This window comes from Colossoma macropomum, unplaced genomic scaffold (genome assembly GCF_904425465.1).
Source record: "Colossoma macropomum unplaced genomic scaffold, Colossoma_macropomum, whole genome shotgun sequence".
Classification (NCBI taxonomy): domain Eukaryota; kingdom Metazoa; phylum Chordata; class Actinopteri; order Characiformes; family Serrasalmidae; genus Colossoma; species Colossoma macropomum.
The window spans coordinates 13,089,034-13,103,558 of NW_023494800.1; the positions used below are offsets into that span (position 1 = coordinate 13,089,034).

At 37.9% G+C, this 14,525-nt stretch overlaps 2 protein-coding genes across 2 annotated transcripts; one reads left to right on the forward strand and one right to left on the reverse strand.

Moving 5' to 3' along the window:
- Positions 1 to 116: 116 nt before the first annotated feature.
- On the forward strand, positions 117 to 10,324 carry hpse (heparanase). The gene is made up of 12 exons (XM_036587774.1): positions 117 to 522; positions 1,224 to 1,363; positions 2,441 to 2,569; positions 2,694 to 2,867; positions 3,039 to 3,210; positions 4,250 to 4,297; positions 4,555 to 4,648; positions 7,425 to 7,531; positions 8,168 to 8,282; positions 8,571 to 8,695; positions 8,830 to 8,982; positions 9,097 to 10,324. Exons 1-12 carry the CDS (start codon positions 284 to 286, stop codon positions 9,251 to 9,253), a joined length of 1,653 nt encoding a protein of 550 aa, XP_036443667.1. The 5' UTR covers positions 117 to 283; the 3' UTR covers positions 9,254 to 10,324.
- Positions 10,325 to 10,383: 59 nt separating this feature from the next.
- On the reverse strand, positions 10,384 to 12,496 carry LOC118819834 (myosin light chain 5-like). The gene is made up of 7 exons (XM_036587776.1): positions 12,389 to 12,496; positions 11,426 to 11,533; positions 11,273 to 11,348; positions 11,083 to 11,187; positions 10,808 to 10,886; positions 10,660 to 10,708; positions 10,384 to 10,570 (listed from the first exon to the last, which is right to left on the reverse strand). Exons 1-7 carry the CDS (start codon positions 12,389 to 12,391, stop codon positions 10,469 to 10,471), a joined length of 522 nt encoding a protein of 173 aa, XP_036443669.1. The 5' UTR covers positions 12,392 to 12,496; the 3' UTR covers positions 10,384 to 10,468.
- Positions 12,497 to 14,525: the final 2,029 nt, after the last annotated feature.

Genomic DNA, 14,525 nt, shown 5'->3' on the forward strand with positions numbered 1-14,525 from the left:
TGTGGCCAATCGTAGTGCATGGTTCCGCCCACGCTCACTTGTCTTCCAATCCGCTGTGAGCTGTAATTCACGTATGGGCCCCAATCCCCTCCCACCGGCTCCACTCCCGCCTTGTTTGTTTAGTCTGTTGTCAGCGGTCCTTTAGTATGAGCTCGTTACAGGAAATATGCGTACGATCAGCTGAGTCATGTGTTTTAATAGTTTTGGCGATGTTTCCTTTTCACTCGTACTCAGCAGGAGGAAAGCGACACTGATGTAGCTCAGTCTACAGCTCACAGACACCATGGGGCAGCCTAGACTCAGGAACTCTGCCGGCGCCTTTGCTCCGTTTCATCTAATTGCTGCTGTTTTCTTCTACACATTGCGAGCTGAGGCAGTTCCAGCTCTGGTTGAAGACGGTTTTAAAGAGGTGAATCTCGAACTGGATGTTTCTCGTGTTGACAAAAAAGTGAACGAAAGATTTCTCTCCGTGGCTATAGATGCAGATTTAATGGCCCGAGAGAAGTTCATGTACCTACTTGGGTGAGTCTCACCATGTGATGCACGTTTTGCCACTTTAAAAGGGAACTCCACCGATTTTTCAAAATTTGTGCACAATTCAGTCACTGAGATGTAAACAAGTCATTTAAAGTGGTTTGGTGCGCAATGATTATGGAGAAACATAACTGCTCTGATTTTCTTTACAGTGGTGGTGTTAGGAACCAAACGTCTACAACGCAGATGTGGACAATTTATTTACTATCCAAAACCACCAGTGAACATACGCGTGTCTTCTGGGTTTTAAAACTAATGTTGATGATGGGGAATATAGTGGAAAATCTGAAAAATATTTTTTGTCGACAAATCCAAAATCGCATAGTAAAACTATCGTAAAGAACGTCTCAAACATTAGGCAGCAAATTAGTAACCATTTCATGTGATAACTTTCTGTGAAGGAACTTAGAAGTGTTAAACTGTTCAGATGTCTGGTTATCAGAACCACTGTGAACCACTCTGACTAGGTTAGTTTCTCCAGAACGTAGCATTTCACATCATAGCACTGTGTGTGACTTTGTTCACAGCCATTTGATTACGAAGGAATTTTGAAAATTCGGTGGAATTCCCCTTTAACCCGGTTACTGCAGAGCCAACAGACGTTTGGTTATTTACGATTGTGTCCAGGTTTTGTGACTTGTTAGTAGCTTATGGCTCTGAACCACAGCGTATGTGTGACTTTTCTATAGATCACCAAAACTGAGAATTCTAGCAAAGGCATTGACTCCAGCGTTTTTGCGATTTGGAGGAACTGAGCAAGATTTTATGCAGTTCAGCCCACAGAGGGAACTTTGCACGTCAAACGACCACAGTTCCCTTCATTATCCAGGTACGCGCTCTTTGTCCTCATCTGTCTTATTTTATTTCCCCTATTGTGTCGTTTCGCGTGAGCTTTAGAAAGCTTTACTGTGGTCATCTGACTTCTCCAGCATGATTCCTGTTTTCCTTTAATAAGAGAACAGGAGCCTGATTCACCGAAATTCCAAGTCTATGGAGAACTTATAGGGAAGATCTCTCATTGCAGAGAGGTGTTGCTGATTTTAGATATGTGGTTAGTGTGTAAATCCCCTGTATAAACTCCCCATCACAAAAAAAAAAATACAATTTCTTAGCAGCATACATCACTAGTTAGCTTCCTTCAACATTACACAGACAGCCCTGACATTTGTTTATCTCACTTATTCTTAATGCATCTCAACCACAGTAACCGTTTTAAAAAAGAGCCCCTCATAACCTACAACATGATATATTCCTCCTTTGTAATTCTAAAACTTTAAACCTCATTTTCCATGCTGTTTTAAGATAAAAGTTGACCTATATGTGAACACACAGGCCATGTTACTAATCTGCAACAGCAGCCCATGTTGAGGTCACAAACCCAACTTATTTACCTACATCCCCTTATTTAGCTTACAGCAGTTTAGCTTCACCCATTTACACTGAAGTTGAAGGTTTTCAGCCCAGACTGCTTTTTGAATGAGGTAGAATGCAGGGCCAATCAGAACAAAGTTCATTTACATATGTTGTTATCCTGCAAAAAACGTAAATAAACAATTATCTTCAACATTTCAGAACTTTTAATTCAAGAATCTAAAAACTTTGGAGCATGAAATAATGTAAATCATTTTGTAGCATTTCTATTGGTCCATTCATTATGAACTCTTTACACAATGCAAAGGACAGCTGAGTTCAAATGATGTAGACAATTGGAAAAGAATTGAGGTTTTTTGTGACATAGAACAAACAGTTCTATGGGATAAAGAGAGGTTGGAGAATTTTTTTTTGCACAAGGACCCTTAAAAGGTCATGTCTTTTGTTGATGTTATTCTACTGATGTTTGTTTATATTCTGTTTCGGCTTCATACTGTGAAAACCTGTTCCAAAACGGAAACATTCTGTTTTATAGGACATTCCTGTGACAGGTTTGAGCTTCCACCTTTGCAAGAAAAGAGGCTGAAGCAGGAATGGGCACTGCAGACCTCAGTCTTACACCAGGAAGAGCTGCTTGGAAAATACAGCAAAATGAATTTCTCAGGTAAGTAAGCTAATCCTCTAACACTGAATAATGGTTGGCAAGTGCTTTATTGTTAACAAATCAAACATAGCACATTTTGGTAAGAGCTAATTGAGTTTACTGATTCATTTTTATGATTGGACAGAAAGTGCAGTGGACCTGCTGTATGCCTTTGCAAACTGCTCTGGATTGGACCTGATCTTTGGGTTGAATGCGCTGCTCCGAACCCCTGACAATGTCTGGGACAGCCAGAATGCAGAGCTGCTGATGAACTACTGTGAATCCAGACAGTACATCATGTCCTGGGAGCTGGGCAATGGTGTGACATAAAATATGGTTTTGCTCTGAATCTGTTTGCAGTAGAAAAGATGCTCAGTTTGTTGTGCTGTATTCTTAAGACAATGAAGTCATTGTCATTGGTTAGTGGTTAGTCTGAAGTGTCTTCACAATTTATTGTCCTTTTATAACCATATTGTTTTGGGGCTTACAGAACCCAACAGCTATGAGAAGAAGGCAGGAATCAGGGTAGACGGTTACCAGCTGGGCCAGGATTTCCGCCATCTTTATAAGATCCTGCAGAAATCTAGAATCTACAGCTCATCAGGGCTGTACGGACCAGACGTCAGTCAGCCAAGAAACCACCGCAAAGATCTACTTACAGGGTCAGTGTGTCTGTGTGCACACTTCCTGTCAAAAGTGTTTTGAGTGGTCTATAATAAATGCGCATGACTATATGTTTGCATTGTTTCAGTTTGCATTAACATGCAAAATAGACAGTTGTTTAGACATAAATACTGCAGAACTGAAGGGATAATAGACAAAAGCACTACTTTGGGAATAATACCATATCCCATACATTTTATCCCCTTGTTTTGATATATTGTAGTATGTGTTTTCAGGAAAGGTGTGTAAAAGAAAACTGTCAAATTACTGTTTAGGCAAACCAGGCTCTTCACACAGCTTCATATTCATTATTATTATTATTATTATCACTTTGAGGAGCATGAAGTTAAGAATTGCAAAATATACCCAAAATATTAGTAAATAACTGATTTATGTTAAAAGGCCCATATCATACATGTTTTTTGTATTCATTTTTTACCCCGAGGTTCACTTCTAAAGTTTTTTTGGTTTTATTTGCCAAAAATAGTGAAATAAATTGTTACATGACATTTTTTATTAAATACAATTTTCCACTGTACCTTTAAGACTGACATGTAAATGACCTCTGTTCTGATTGGCTGCATTATTCTGCCTCATGCAAAAAGCAGCTCATACCTTATAACTTCAGCGTGAATTGGCGGGGCTAAACTGCTGCAGGCTGAATAGGCAGATATATATCAATCAAAGAAACAGGGAATTCAAAATGGACTGTTTCTGCAGTTTTCACGTATGGACTGGGGAATGAGTGGTGTTTTTTCATGATATTAATCTTTTAACCTTTGTAGATATTTTTCATACTTAATTGAAAAGTAGAAGTGAAGATTAAACATTACATTCAAAAGATGGTCGAAGGCAAAGTGTCCCCAAACTTTTGACAAGCAGTCTAGATATAAGTAGATTGCATAATGCATTTTAATGCGCCAAACCTTCTGCAGCAAAATGTATAAGCAAGTTGACTCTGAAGTTCCCAAATTTAAAGCTGTTGGAAGTCATGCTGTTGGCATGCAAGCTCAACCCATTGTGTTTATTTTTTAACAGGTTTTTGGAGACTGCAAGTAATGCCATTGACGCGTGTACCTGGCACCAGTATGTTACACTGCATAACTTTTAGTGCACAACACACTAAATCACATGTCTCACACATGCCTGATTGTTGAGCAAACAGAAAGGCTGTGGTTATTCTTGTGAAACCTTACATGTGGGTTTTCAGAGAGAGAGCGTGACTGTCCTCATCTGTCTTCTGTACTGTATTTTATCCATTTTGTCTACAGTTCTTTGAATTATCTTTTATCAGTTTCATCATATTTTACTTTTAATGCCTTGTTTTTTTCCTTGGCCATTAGCTATTATGTCAATGGTAGAGATACATCCTTGGAGGATTTTAAAGATCCTGAAGTGCTGGACACACTGGCTGTCAAAACTAATGAGGTCCTTGAGGTAAAAGCCTATTTACTGTATCCTTATCTTTTATTAGCATATCCTTCATGAAGGGCTTAATTAAAAAAGTATTTTAACTTTTGTTAAATTGCATGCAGTATATAAACAATTGATCAGTGACCTTTTTCTGGTTCTGTGCTCCAGCACATCTAATTTGAAATGAAGCAGTGACTGAGCTTTAAGTACACAATGTCAGGTGTATTTTACGGTGTTGAGATTTGCTTTACTGTGCAAAAGTCAGAGACCACCCTTCATTTATTTAATGTTTTAAAGTTCTAGTTATTCATTTTAGGAGATTTTTCTGAGAAGAGTAGATAATTGACTTGTTAGCAAGCAAGCAAGCAAAGTTTATTTGTATAGCGCTTTTTACAACAGGTGTTGTCACAAAGCAGCTTTACAGAAAGAAAAAAAAAAATCAGCATTACAGAAAGAAAATCCGGGTCCGAGCCCCCATTAGCAAGCCAGTGGTGACAGTAGCAAGGAAAAACTCCCAAGAGAAGGAGGAAGAAACCTTGAACCAAGACTCAGAAGGGGAACCCATCCTCCTCTGGTCGACACCGGATAATTGACTTGCTATGTAAGAGGAAAGTCAAAACAAGTAACGAGATTCTTAACAACAATGCCAAACCTGGTAGACAGAGTCAGTCCTGACCTCCCTCGGGCCCTAAGAAAAATTCTGCCAAGAAGCCCTCCTACCAGACCTGTGAGCCTCACAGTCACACCTGACACCCCTGTGCGCCCACTACAGTCTTCCCTCCTTTAAAACAGTTTGCTCCATCAGCTGGTCTAAAAATAAGTAGGCCTATACAGAACGGAATGAGGTATAAACAAACAAATATTTATTGAATAGAATTTTTTGCTGTAGAATCTTGAAGAAAAATGAATATTAACATGAACATAATTACTTTCAAACTCAGGCACAGCATGAGAAAATTAAAAGAAAGCCTGAAAATTACAGATAATTTTTTCAGCTGCATCAGCCCCATTCAGACTGGCTCTCCCGGATTTCCTTTTATACATTTTCAAATATAAAATAATATTTATAATGTGGCTTGGCTGAATACTTGATGTTTATTATTTACTAAGAGATGTACATCTGAATTGCCCAGTATCCTCAGCTAATGAACATTTTAATTCAATATTTAATCAATAGTCAATGTCAATCTATTGCTTTCCATTTTGCATTAGCCCAGAATTGCAACTGAAAATTGACCGAGAGACTAGATAATCATTGTCTTGTTTTAAAATGATGTGCACCTATGAGGACTGTGTCACCACGCCCATATATTGTCCTGACTGGACTGGTCTCCACAGAGGCTGCTGCTGCAAAGCACAAGTCTAATTTTGTACACATACATATATTTATGCATGATTTGGTTATCTTCTCCGAGCTGCAGTTTATAAACTCTGTTGCCCATTGGTGAACATCAAATGTAATAAATAGTTATGTTTAAGTAAGTAGTAATTCATTCTGACAGACTAGAGAGAGAGAGAGGGAGAGAGAGAGAGATTTGCTGCCCAGGTAGCACATTAACTTTTAGTTAAACGTTACTGTTATTTGCTGACATCAAATTTGGAGAGAACACAAGTTTACCTGATTGCTGTTCCCAGAATAGTTCTGCTTCTGCCTCTCATTGAAGTTGTAAACAAAAAGTAGTTTTGACACAAGGGGAAGGCGTAATTTTTGGCGCCCTACACACCATCTGTAGTGAGTGTATAGGGCCAGCCGGCTCTGCTGGTAGACCACTAAAACTGTAACCATCAGATAAACAGCACTTAAATCTTTCATCTTAGAGAGAGAGGAGAAAATCAAGCTCAATTTAAGATTCAGATCTGAAAATACACAAGTGTTTTTGTCCATCCTCCCACTGTAAGAAGACAACTCAGTGCTATAAGAAGCCATTACTGAGAAAGGAAATTTGCAGATCAAACAAAGAAGCTACTGGTGTTCTCAGAACAATGGACCGTCCACCCCAGAGTTCATACTACAACATCACCTGAATGTGGGGTTACTTGAATTGAGAGAAGTAGAAAATGCAACCAGCTTTTAAGACTGAACTTTGCAGGTGTGGAAAATCCCTGCATTTTTCTTTGAAAAGCTGAAAGCAGATCTCCAGAAAAGAATGAAAGCTGTAATAAAGACAAAAGAGGGGTACTCTAGATACAAAGAAAACAACATTTAGTTTTTGAGGCTTCTGTGTAATGTTAAAATGCAAAATATATTTTCTGTTTTTTCCTGATGCTGAATGAATGAATAACCGATGCTAAATGGCTGTTTTGATTTGAAATGAAATAAATGCATGGTGGTCTGCACAGTACTATATACTGGATGGTGAACCCTATAGGAATATGCATAGCCCTCTCCCCTTCCACATTTTTCTTCAGCAAATGTAATTCAGTTAATAGTGCTTTCCCTTACAGTAAGAAAATGACATGAAGCACGGTAATAAAGCAGTTAGTATTGCATTTTCATGAGAATAAACCAAAATTTGTTGATGACACTTACTGAAGATGAGAGTGATTGCAAAAAGCCCCTGAAGCAAACAGGAACTGATAATTACAACATTACAAAATCACCAGAGTAATACCCAGCATTTCATCATGTCTGTGAGTCACAGGCATCAGAATTTGCAAAAAGTGCTGAAGAAGACGAATAAAGATTATGTTAATTTGTCCAGTTAATCGTGGTCCCCTGAAATGAGGTGGGCAACTGTACAGCAGGCTGTTATTCTGTTATATACACACTGATTTATTCAGTGTATTCATCTTTGTGTAGACTGTGTGGTCGGTGTCTCCTGGGAAGAGAGTCTGGCTTGGAGAGACGAGCTCAGCATATGGTGGTGGTGCCTTGGGCCTCTCTGACACATTTGTTGCTGGTTTTATGTGAGTTCCTGTTAAAATAACTTTGGTCAAAGTTATATAAGAGTCAGTAAATGACATGGGCACTATTGTGCATTTTATGCAAATTCATATAGCCATATAAAACAGATGTTTAAAAAGTTGGTAACATGCCCCATTAACCATAACACAGTTCCTTTTATACAAGCCAATTTGTTATTTAATACAATAAGTGTTTTCTGATTTTAAATACAAACTTGTATTGTAGCTACATGACACTTTGTTAAATGAAATAACACTATAGCATGTGTTTTAAGCTTCTGCAAAAAAGGTTGAAATATAAACAACGGCATCCAGAGTAGTTTATAAAAAATGGTGTATTGTAGAGAAAATCACCCACTACAACAGTCTGCATGTCTCACTGTGCATGTATTTAAATACATTTTAGGCAAAGTTTTGTCTGAGAACTCCTATAAAACAATGTCTCAGGCATTGTGCAGTGTATTTACAACAATATTTTATAATAGCTTTCTTTGCGGAAGCTTCAATTCTGCAGAATTTATAAAAAACCACAGTGGAATTCCCGTTTATGTATACAGGGGGAACATGCATTGGTCTCTTATCTAAGGTCTTAACTGTTTCTGTTTTGTCTTTTGAATGAATGTCGTTTGTTTACTCAAGGTGGCTGGACAAACTTGGACTTGCTGCCAAGATGGGTTTGGACGTCGTCATCAGACAGGTGTTGATTGGCTCTGGTACATACCATCTGGTGGATGATAACCTCGATCCACTTCCAGTATGTATTTTGTATCGATGCTATATGAAGTTGCGTACCATTACATGTGGCTCAATGTCAAAGCTGAATGTCTGTTCTTTTATGTTTAGTATGTGTAGAACTTGCAAAGTATGGTCATTTAGTTTGTACTTAAATGTCTTCTTGCACTCAGCAGTATTTTTTTTCTTTTTCAATTTGCTATGGCTCATTTTCACAAAAACATAATAGTAATAAAGTCCTATGTGACATTTTCTGATCTTCTATGCAAAATTCTCATCAGGACATTCACCCTGTGTGTCTTTACGGTAGGATTACTGGCTGTCAGTGCTTTATAAAAGGCTAGTTGGACCCGAAGTGCTGAAAGTAGAAGTTGTCTCGAATTCAAAGCACAAACGGCTATTACGGATGTATCTTCATTGCACTAACAGAAAAAGGTACTGCATCTTAAATCTCCAGTGACTTTTCTTAAGCATGCTTGATCACACTTTGAGACATTCTGTATTGAAATAGTCCAACTGTTGTTCAAAAATGACAATGAAGGAAATCATTATCATTCTTTTCTCCCTAGTTCAAGTTACAGACAAGGTGCAGTCACGCTGTTTGCCCTAAACCTAAGCAAAAATCAAGCCACACTCAGTCTGCCAGCCCTCTTCTCCAACAGCACCATTGAGGCTTATGTACTCCAGTCAGCAGAGTCAGGTGTGGACGGACTCCAGTCCAGGTACTGTGTCCTACACTGGCTGTTTTGTATTTTATTGTACATCCAGTATGTTTGGTTCCACCCCATCTTGTTTCAAGTTAATCAGGTTCCAGCTCTGTGCGTTTTCATTTTCAGGGCTGTTAGACTGAATGGAGTTTTGCTCAAGATGGTGGATGAGCAGACGCTCCCTCCTCTTCAGGGAATAGACCTGCGACCTGGAGAACATCTTAAACTGCCTGGACTGTCCTTTGCCTTTTATGTTCTGAAACAAGCACGTGCTCCTGTTTGCTGATAAGGGCTAAGAATAAGATGAATTATCTGTTTACCATGACAGCCTTGGTTTTTTGTTGTTGCAGAAGTTGAAAATGAATGTAGCACTGTAAACTTTGATGTATGCCAAAGAACCTGGAAGTGAGTATGTTTGCATTTTTTTATAAAATTTCTACATTACAAGAAAAGACTTCAACATTTTTTGTCAAGCTACTCTGGTATTTTTAAACAAGTGGCATAGTTTGTCTTATATGTTTTGTAAGATATCAATGCAGTAATGAAGATTAGATTAATTTATCATCATCATATTAGCATTAAAAAAACACGAACACCAGATGTTATACATCCCCATCCTCCATCATGCTTCACTGATAGTCATAGATATAATTCAAAGTCTTTTATTGCTTCAGTGTTGTATATACTGCCTTTTGTTACTTCCAAAGATCTCTAATTTAGAATACTCACTCTGTGAAACCTTACTCCACATCTCAAATGTCCAGTTTTGGTTTGATTATGTAACAAAGGGATTCCTAGTGCAGTCTTCTCAAAATGGAAGAATAGGTAGAAATATCAGTGGGTTTGAGAACCAAAACAAGAGTGGAGCTTGATTTTCTTGATTTTTTTTTCCTCTCTCTTAAAGGTGAAAGCTTTAAGTATTGTTTATATGATGGTGACAGCTTTGGTGGTCTCTCAGGTAATGCATGTTAGGAGTCTCGTTTATTAACTTTTTTTTTTTTTAATAACAACCTCTCTACCTTTTTTTTAAACTCCAGATTCTCCTTTTTACGCAAATGGATTTTCTTATACGTAATCTGATCAGAATTATAACCTTTTTCTGCCACTGAACAAGGGAAGAACTTATTGGCTGTTTTGACTGGACACTAAATAAACGAAAGAGTGGTCACTGACTTTTGCAAAAGTATAGTATGTTCATTATTACAATTTTTAAAAATGCTGTTTTTATGGTTCTGGTAGTTGTATCGGTTATTTCCTTAATTTCTAGATATATTTATCACTCTTCATGAGGTTTTATAGCTTTTTAGAGTGTCTTTGTTGACAGGAGAGTAAACATGGTGTGCGTGGAAGAATTTAACATGTACTTGTTTCTTTGTTTAAGACAGACATTTTCATTCCAAGTAAGAAAATGAAAAATGTGGCACAGCTTGCTTTTATTAGCAGGTGGCCCCATGAGCCGAGAGTAGCAACAGTGATATGCAGCTTTCAACCAGCAGTTTCCTCATTCCTCCTGTTCTTCGCCGTGGGTGATAATGTAACAAAGGGATTTGTAGTCCAGGTTGCCTGCTGAGTCAATGTTCGAGGACTGAAACATCTGACGTACCTATGATTAAAACACAATGTGAGATATAAATATAAAACAGGTTTATTAGCATCACAGTAAGGACAGGGTTATATTTTTAGATTTCTCACCTCCTCTGCACTAAACTTGTCAGCTTGCGTCATTAGGATGTGTTGTAATCTGGAATTTAAGCATTTATATAATTGAAATCTGGATTTTGCACTTTGCGTAGCTGTCAAATTGTCTTATGTGAAGCATTAAGCAGGCATATGCACTTACTCGGCTGTATGTATGTAGCCCTTTGCCTCAGGATCAAACATCTTAAAGGCGTTAAGTATAGTGTCTTCAGGGTCAGTGCCTAAATTCAGAGACCTGTTAAATACCCCATGCTTTTGGAGGTCTTATAAGACCAAGTTCAATAAAATGTTGAATATGTGCATAAATATTGTTGCATATTGCAATGTATTACAATGCCCTAACTATCACAATATACTGTGTATTACAATAGTACATTTGCAGTCTTTTCATTTACATCCACACAGATTATAACTTACCATGCAGTTTCTCTCCAAACAGATTAAGGAACATGGTGAAATTGATGGGGCCACTGGCTTCCTTAAGCATGTCTTCCAGTTCATTGTCTTTAACATTCAGTTTACCTGTGGATAGCAAGTAATTTTTTCAAGTAGCCACTGAAGTAAGTATTTAATCATAGAAATTCATTTAAAAGCAGGCGGCACTAACCAAGAGAAGCATATGTGTCCTTAAGGTCCTCCTTGTCGATGAAGCCATCTCTGTTTTGATCGATGAGTGTAAATGCCTGTCTCGAAGATAAATTTGCTAATATTAGATGTTGTGGTTTATTTGTGAACTTCTTCTTATCAGATCGTTCCTCACCTCTTTGAATTCCTGGATTTGAGTCTGCTCAAACATAGAGAACACATTGGAGGAGGCCCGCTGTGCACGCTTGGCACCTCCCTCCTTCTTCTTGGTCTTCCTGCTGGCCTGAAAGGAAGGTTAAGTGGTGATATTACTACAAAATTCATTCAGTACTCCAGCATTTTTTGTGACTCTATCTTCTGCATCTTTAGGTTACAATATTAAGCATTAGAAGAGTACAATATATGGAACATATTTGTCTGCTACTGCCATTGAGTGTAATGTTAGACATTCAGTATAGTTCGGATGAAATAAACAAACTAGAAATGATGATAAAAAATGCTCAACAGACCTATCTGAGACCTGTCTGGACATTGTCCTAGAATGCTAATGAGCACGCTTGATTTACATTCCTCTGTCCAGCACTGCTGTTGCTCTGTTATGCATACTAGTTAACTTTTGCTTGGTTTCGCTTTCGCTCTGTAAGTTTCTCAAACAGAGAGACTGTGGGGGAACACAGTTTTGTTAAAGCTGTGTGGGTGGGAGGAACCACATCCTCACACAATTACATCGAAAGGGCAGGGGATTATGGCATAATACATAAACCATTTGAAACTCATTCACAGAATATACTTTGTACATGTATACTATGTGCCCACAAGAGCAGATGAATCTGCTTAGAAAAAAAACATGGATTAACATTAGGTTCCCTGGGGCTATAAGACTTCTGCTCAGTGGCAGACTAACTTGTGTAAGAAACAGAAATGCTAACACTAAGCAAACTGAGTATGCAGATTAACCATAATGCAACTTAAAATTGTTATCCAGATAAAACCTCTCTAAGGTGTGTCATAACTAGATAACATTGAGATATTATATCAATTATCCTTCAGTTAATCACTTGGGCAGCAACAGATGGTTCTTAGTTCATATCAGCTCCATAACAAAATAGAAAATCTTCCGAAAAAAAAAAAAACTCACCATCTTCCACCTGCACTGATGCTGCTATCCGAATGTGTGTCTAATTGGGGTGGAAAGTCTGAGCTTAAATACAACAGCTGTCAGTGAGAGGGAGAGGCTCAAAGCCGCTGACCGGCATGAAGCACCCCTCAGTAGGGTTAGATCTGGTCCGGCAGGGACCACCAATTAGGCCAAAGTACTCCTTACATGGACAAGCTGTCAGGCAAGGCCCAGATCCTCCAGAGGCCAAATTAGTGTTCTTGATAATCAGAACATTTGTAAAAGCATTTGCTCCTTATTTAAACCCGATGAGTGACAAAGAAAAAGAAGTGAAATTCTTTTAAAAGTGAAACATTTGTAAGTTTAAATGAAAGCCAATATTTGTGAATGCTTTGATAAGAAAGATACTTTTATTTAATTCATCGTATTCAAATGTGTTGTCTATTCCAAGTCTTGTGTAGAGTTTGAATCAGAGCTGCCCAAAAAGTGGCCCGTGAGCCTAAACAGACCTGTGAGAACGTTTGATTTTGCTTGCCAAAAAGTTACCCTAACCCCATGCCCTCAGACAAACTTTCACATTTCACATAACACAAAGCCAACTTACTGTTCTTCGTCTTCTTATTCTACGCAACCACCTGGGATTCCATGGCAATGGCCAAGAAGCATCTTAGCAACAACCTGGGATACCATAGCAATTGCTTTTTCACACCAACTTAGAGTTTATTTATGAACTTTCCCCTTTCAGTTAAATTGATATTTTCCTTTTAATTATTTGATTATTCTAGTAACAAAATCAAACATAATGCCATGAAATACATTTTTAAAAGCTCTATTCGAAAGCTGCCTACTTTATTTGGATATAATTTTGCATTTTAGACCTTCAGTCTACCACAAACACTGCACTTTGGCCCTCTGAGACAAAATGTTTAAATAAATGCTTAAATAAATTAAGTTTGGCTGTGAAGTTGAGCTGCCCATTTTAACTCTGCAATGAACTCTAGTTAATGTAAGACTAATAGTTAAAGAAAAACAACAACAACAGCACAAATTTCAGGTAACATATGACAAAATCATCTTTGTTAAATTAACACACGCAATACATATACATATGAGGTTGGCCTAAATACACATATATATGAACATTTTAGAACACTGTTTAATACTGTAAATGTCTATTTAACACTGCTGGCTTTATACATTTACAATGTTCTATATATTGATGGGCCATTAAGCATTCGTTCACAGAGTCATCTGTTTAGCTGTTTTAAAGGAGCTACATAATTCCAGAGCATGGTTAGTAAGCTAACACTGTCTAAAATTAACCTACAAAATGTGAATCAGCCCCTGGAGATCAGCTATTCTAGTAAAGTAATTACAAGGCACCATCTGAAGCAGCCAACTGTCAGGTCAGTTTGGAGTCTTAACAAAATGATTAGAACAAGTAACATGAGAACGGAAAAGTAGCAGTGAATAAAACTGGGGAAGAAGATGCAGTAGAGAGTTTGCTGAAGCTGATTTTCCCTTAGGGAAAACCCTAAGGGAACAACCTATACATAATAAATAAAAGGATCAGAAACAAAGCAGTAACGTTAGCTTCTGCTTTTTGGATGAAGTGAATGAGTTTAAATGAGTGATGTTCCGCTTTTAGTTTACCCGAATCTAGTCCTCTTGTCCACAAGGTGGTGATATTTCCATACTTTAGCCCAGTGTTTCCCAACTCAGGTCCTGGAGGCCCACTGCCTTGCAGTGTTTAATATTTTTCCTTGCTCTCAACACACCTGACCCAACTAATCAGCTCATTAACAGCCCATTATTAAGTTGAAGTGGGTGTGTTGAAGCAGGAGAAGCACTACATTAAGCAGGTCAGTGGGCCTGCAGGACCAGGGTTGAGAAACACTGCTTTAGACTACTGTTTTTCTCTAGACTAAAATGTTTTTACATTTCACAACCCATTTGGAATGCTTATGATCCAGGAGAGCTAATTCATTATTAGGTTTTTATTATGATTACAAAATTATTCATACAAATCAATGTTCTTGATTGGTGTGCGTATGTTTAATATGCATTGTTTACATGATATCAGCATTAGATCAACCTAATCCCTTTAGATGGCAACAACTTGTGGAGATGATATTCCATAATTTGCCATTTATGTAGG

Bases quoted from the DNA above. Each gene is read 5' to 3' on its own strand.
- hpse (XM_036587774.1), top strand. From the start codon at position 284: ATGGGGCAGCCTAGACTCAGGAACTCTGCCGGCGCCTTTGCTCCGTTT. The intron at 523-1,223 runs GTGAGTCTCACC...ACTTTTCTATAG, and splicing joins AAGTTCATGTACCTACTTGG to ATCACCAAAACTGAGAATTC. The intron at 3,211-4,249 runs GTCAGTGTGTCT...ATTTTTTAACAG, and splicing joins CGCAAAGATCTACTTACAGG to GTTTTTGGAGACTGCAAGTA.
- LOC118819834 (XM_036587776.1), bottom strand. The intron at 11,349-11,425 runs GTGAGGAACGAT...TCTTCGAGACAG, and splicing joins AAATCCAGGAATTCAAAGAG to GCATTTACACTCATCGATCA. The intron at 10,887-11,082 runs GTAAGTTATAAT...CTCTGAATTTAG, and splicing joins GTTTGGAGAGAAACTGCATG to GCACTGACCCTGAAGACACT.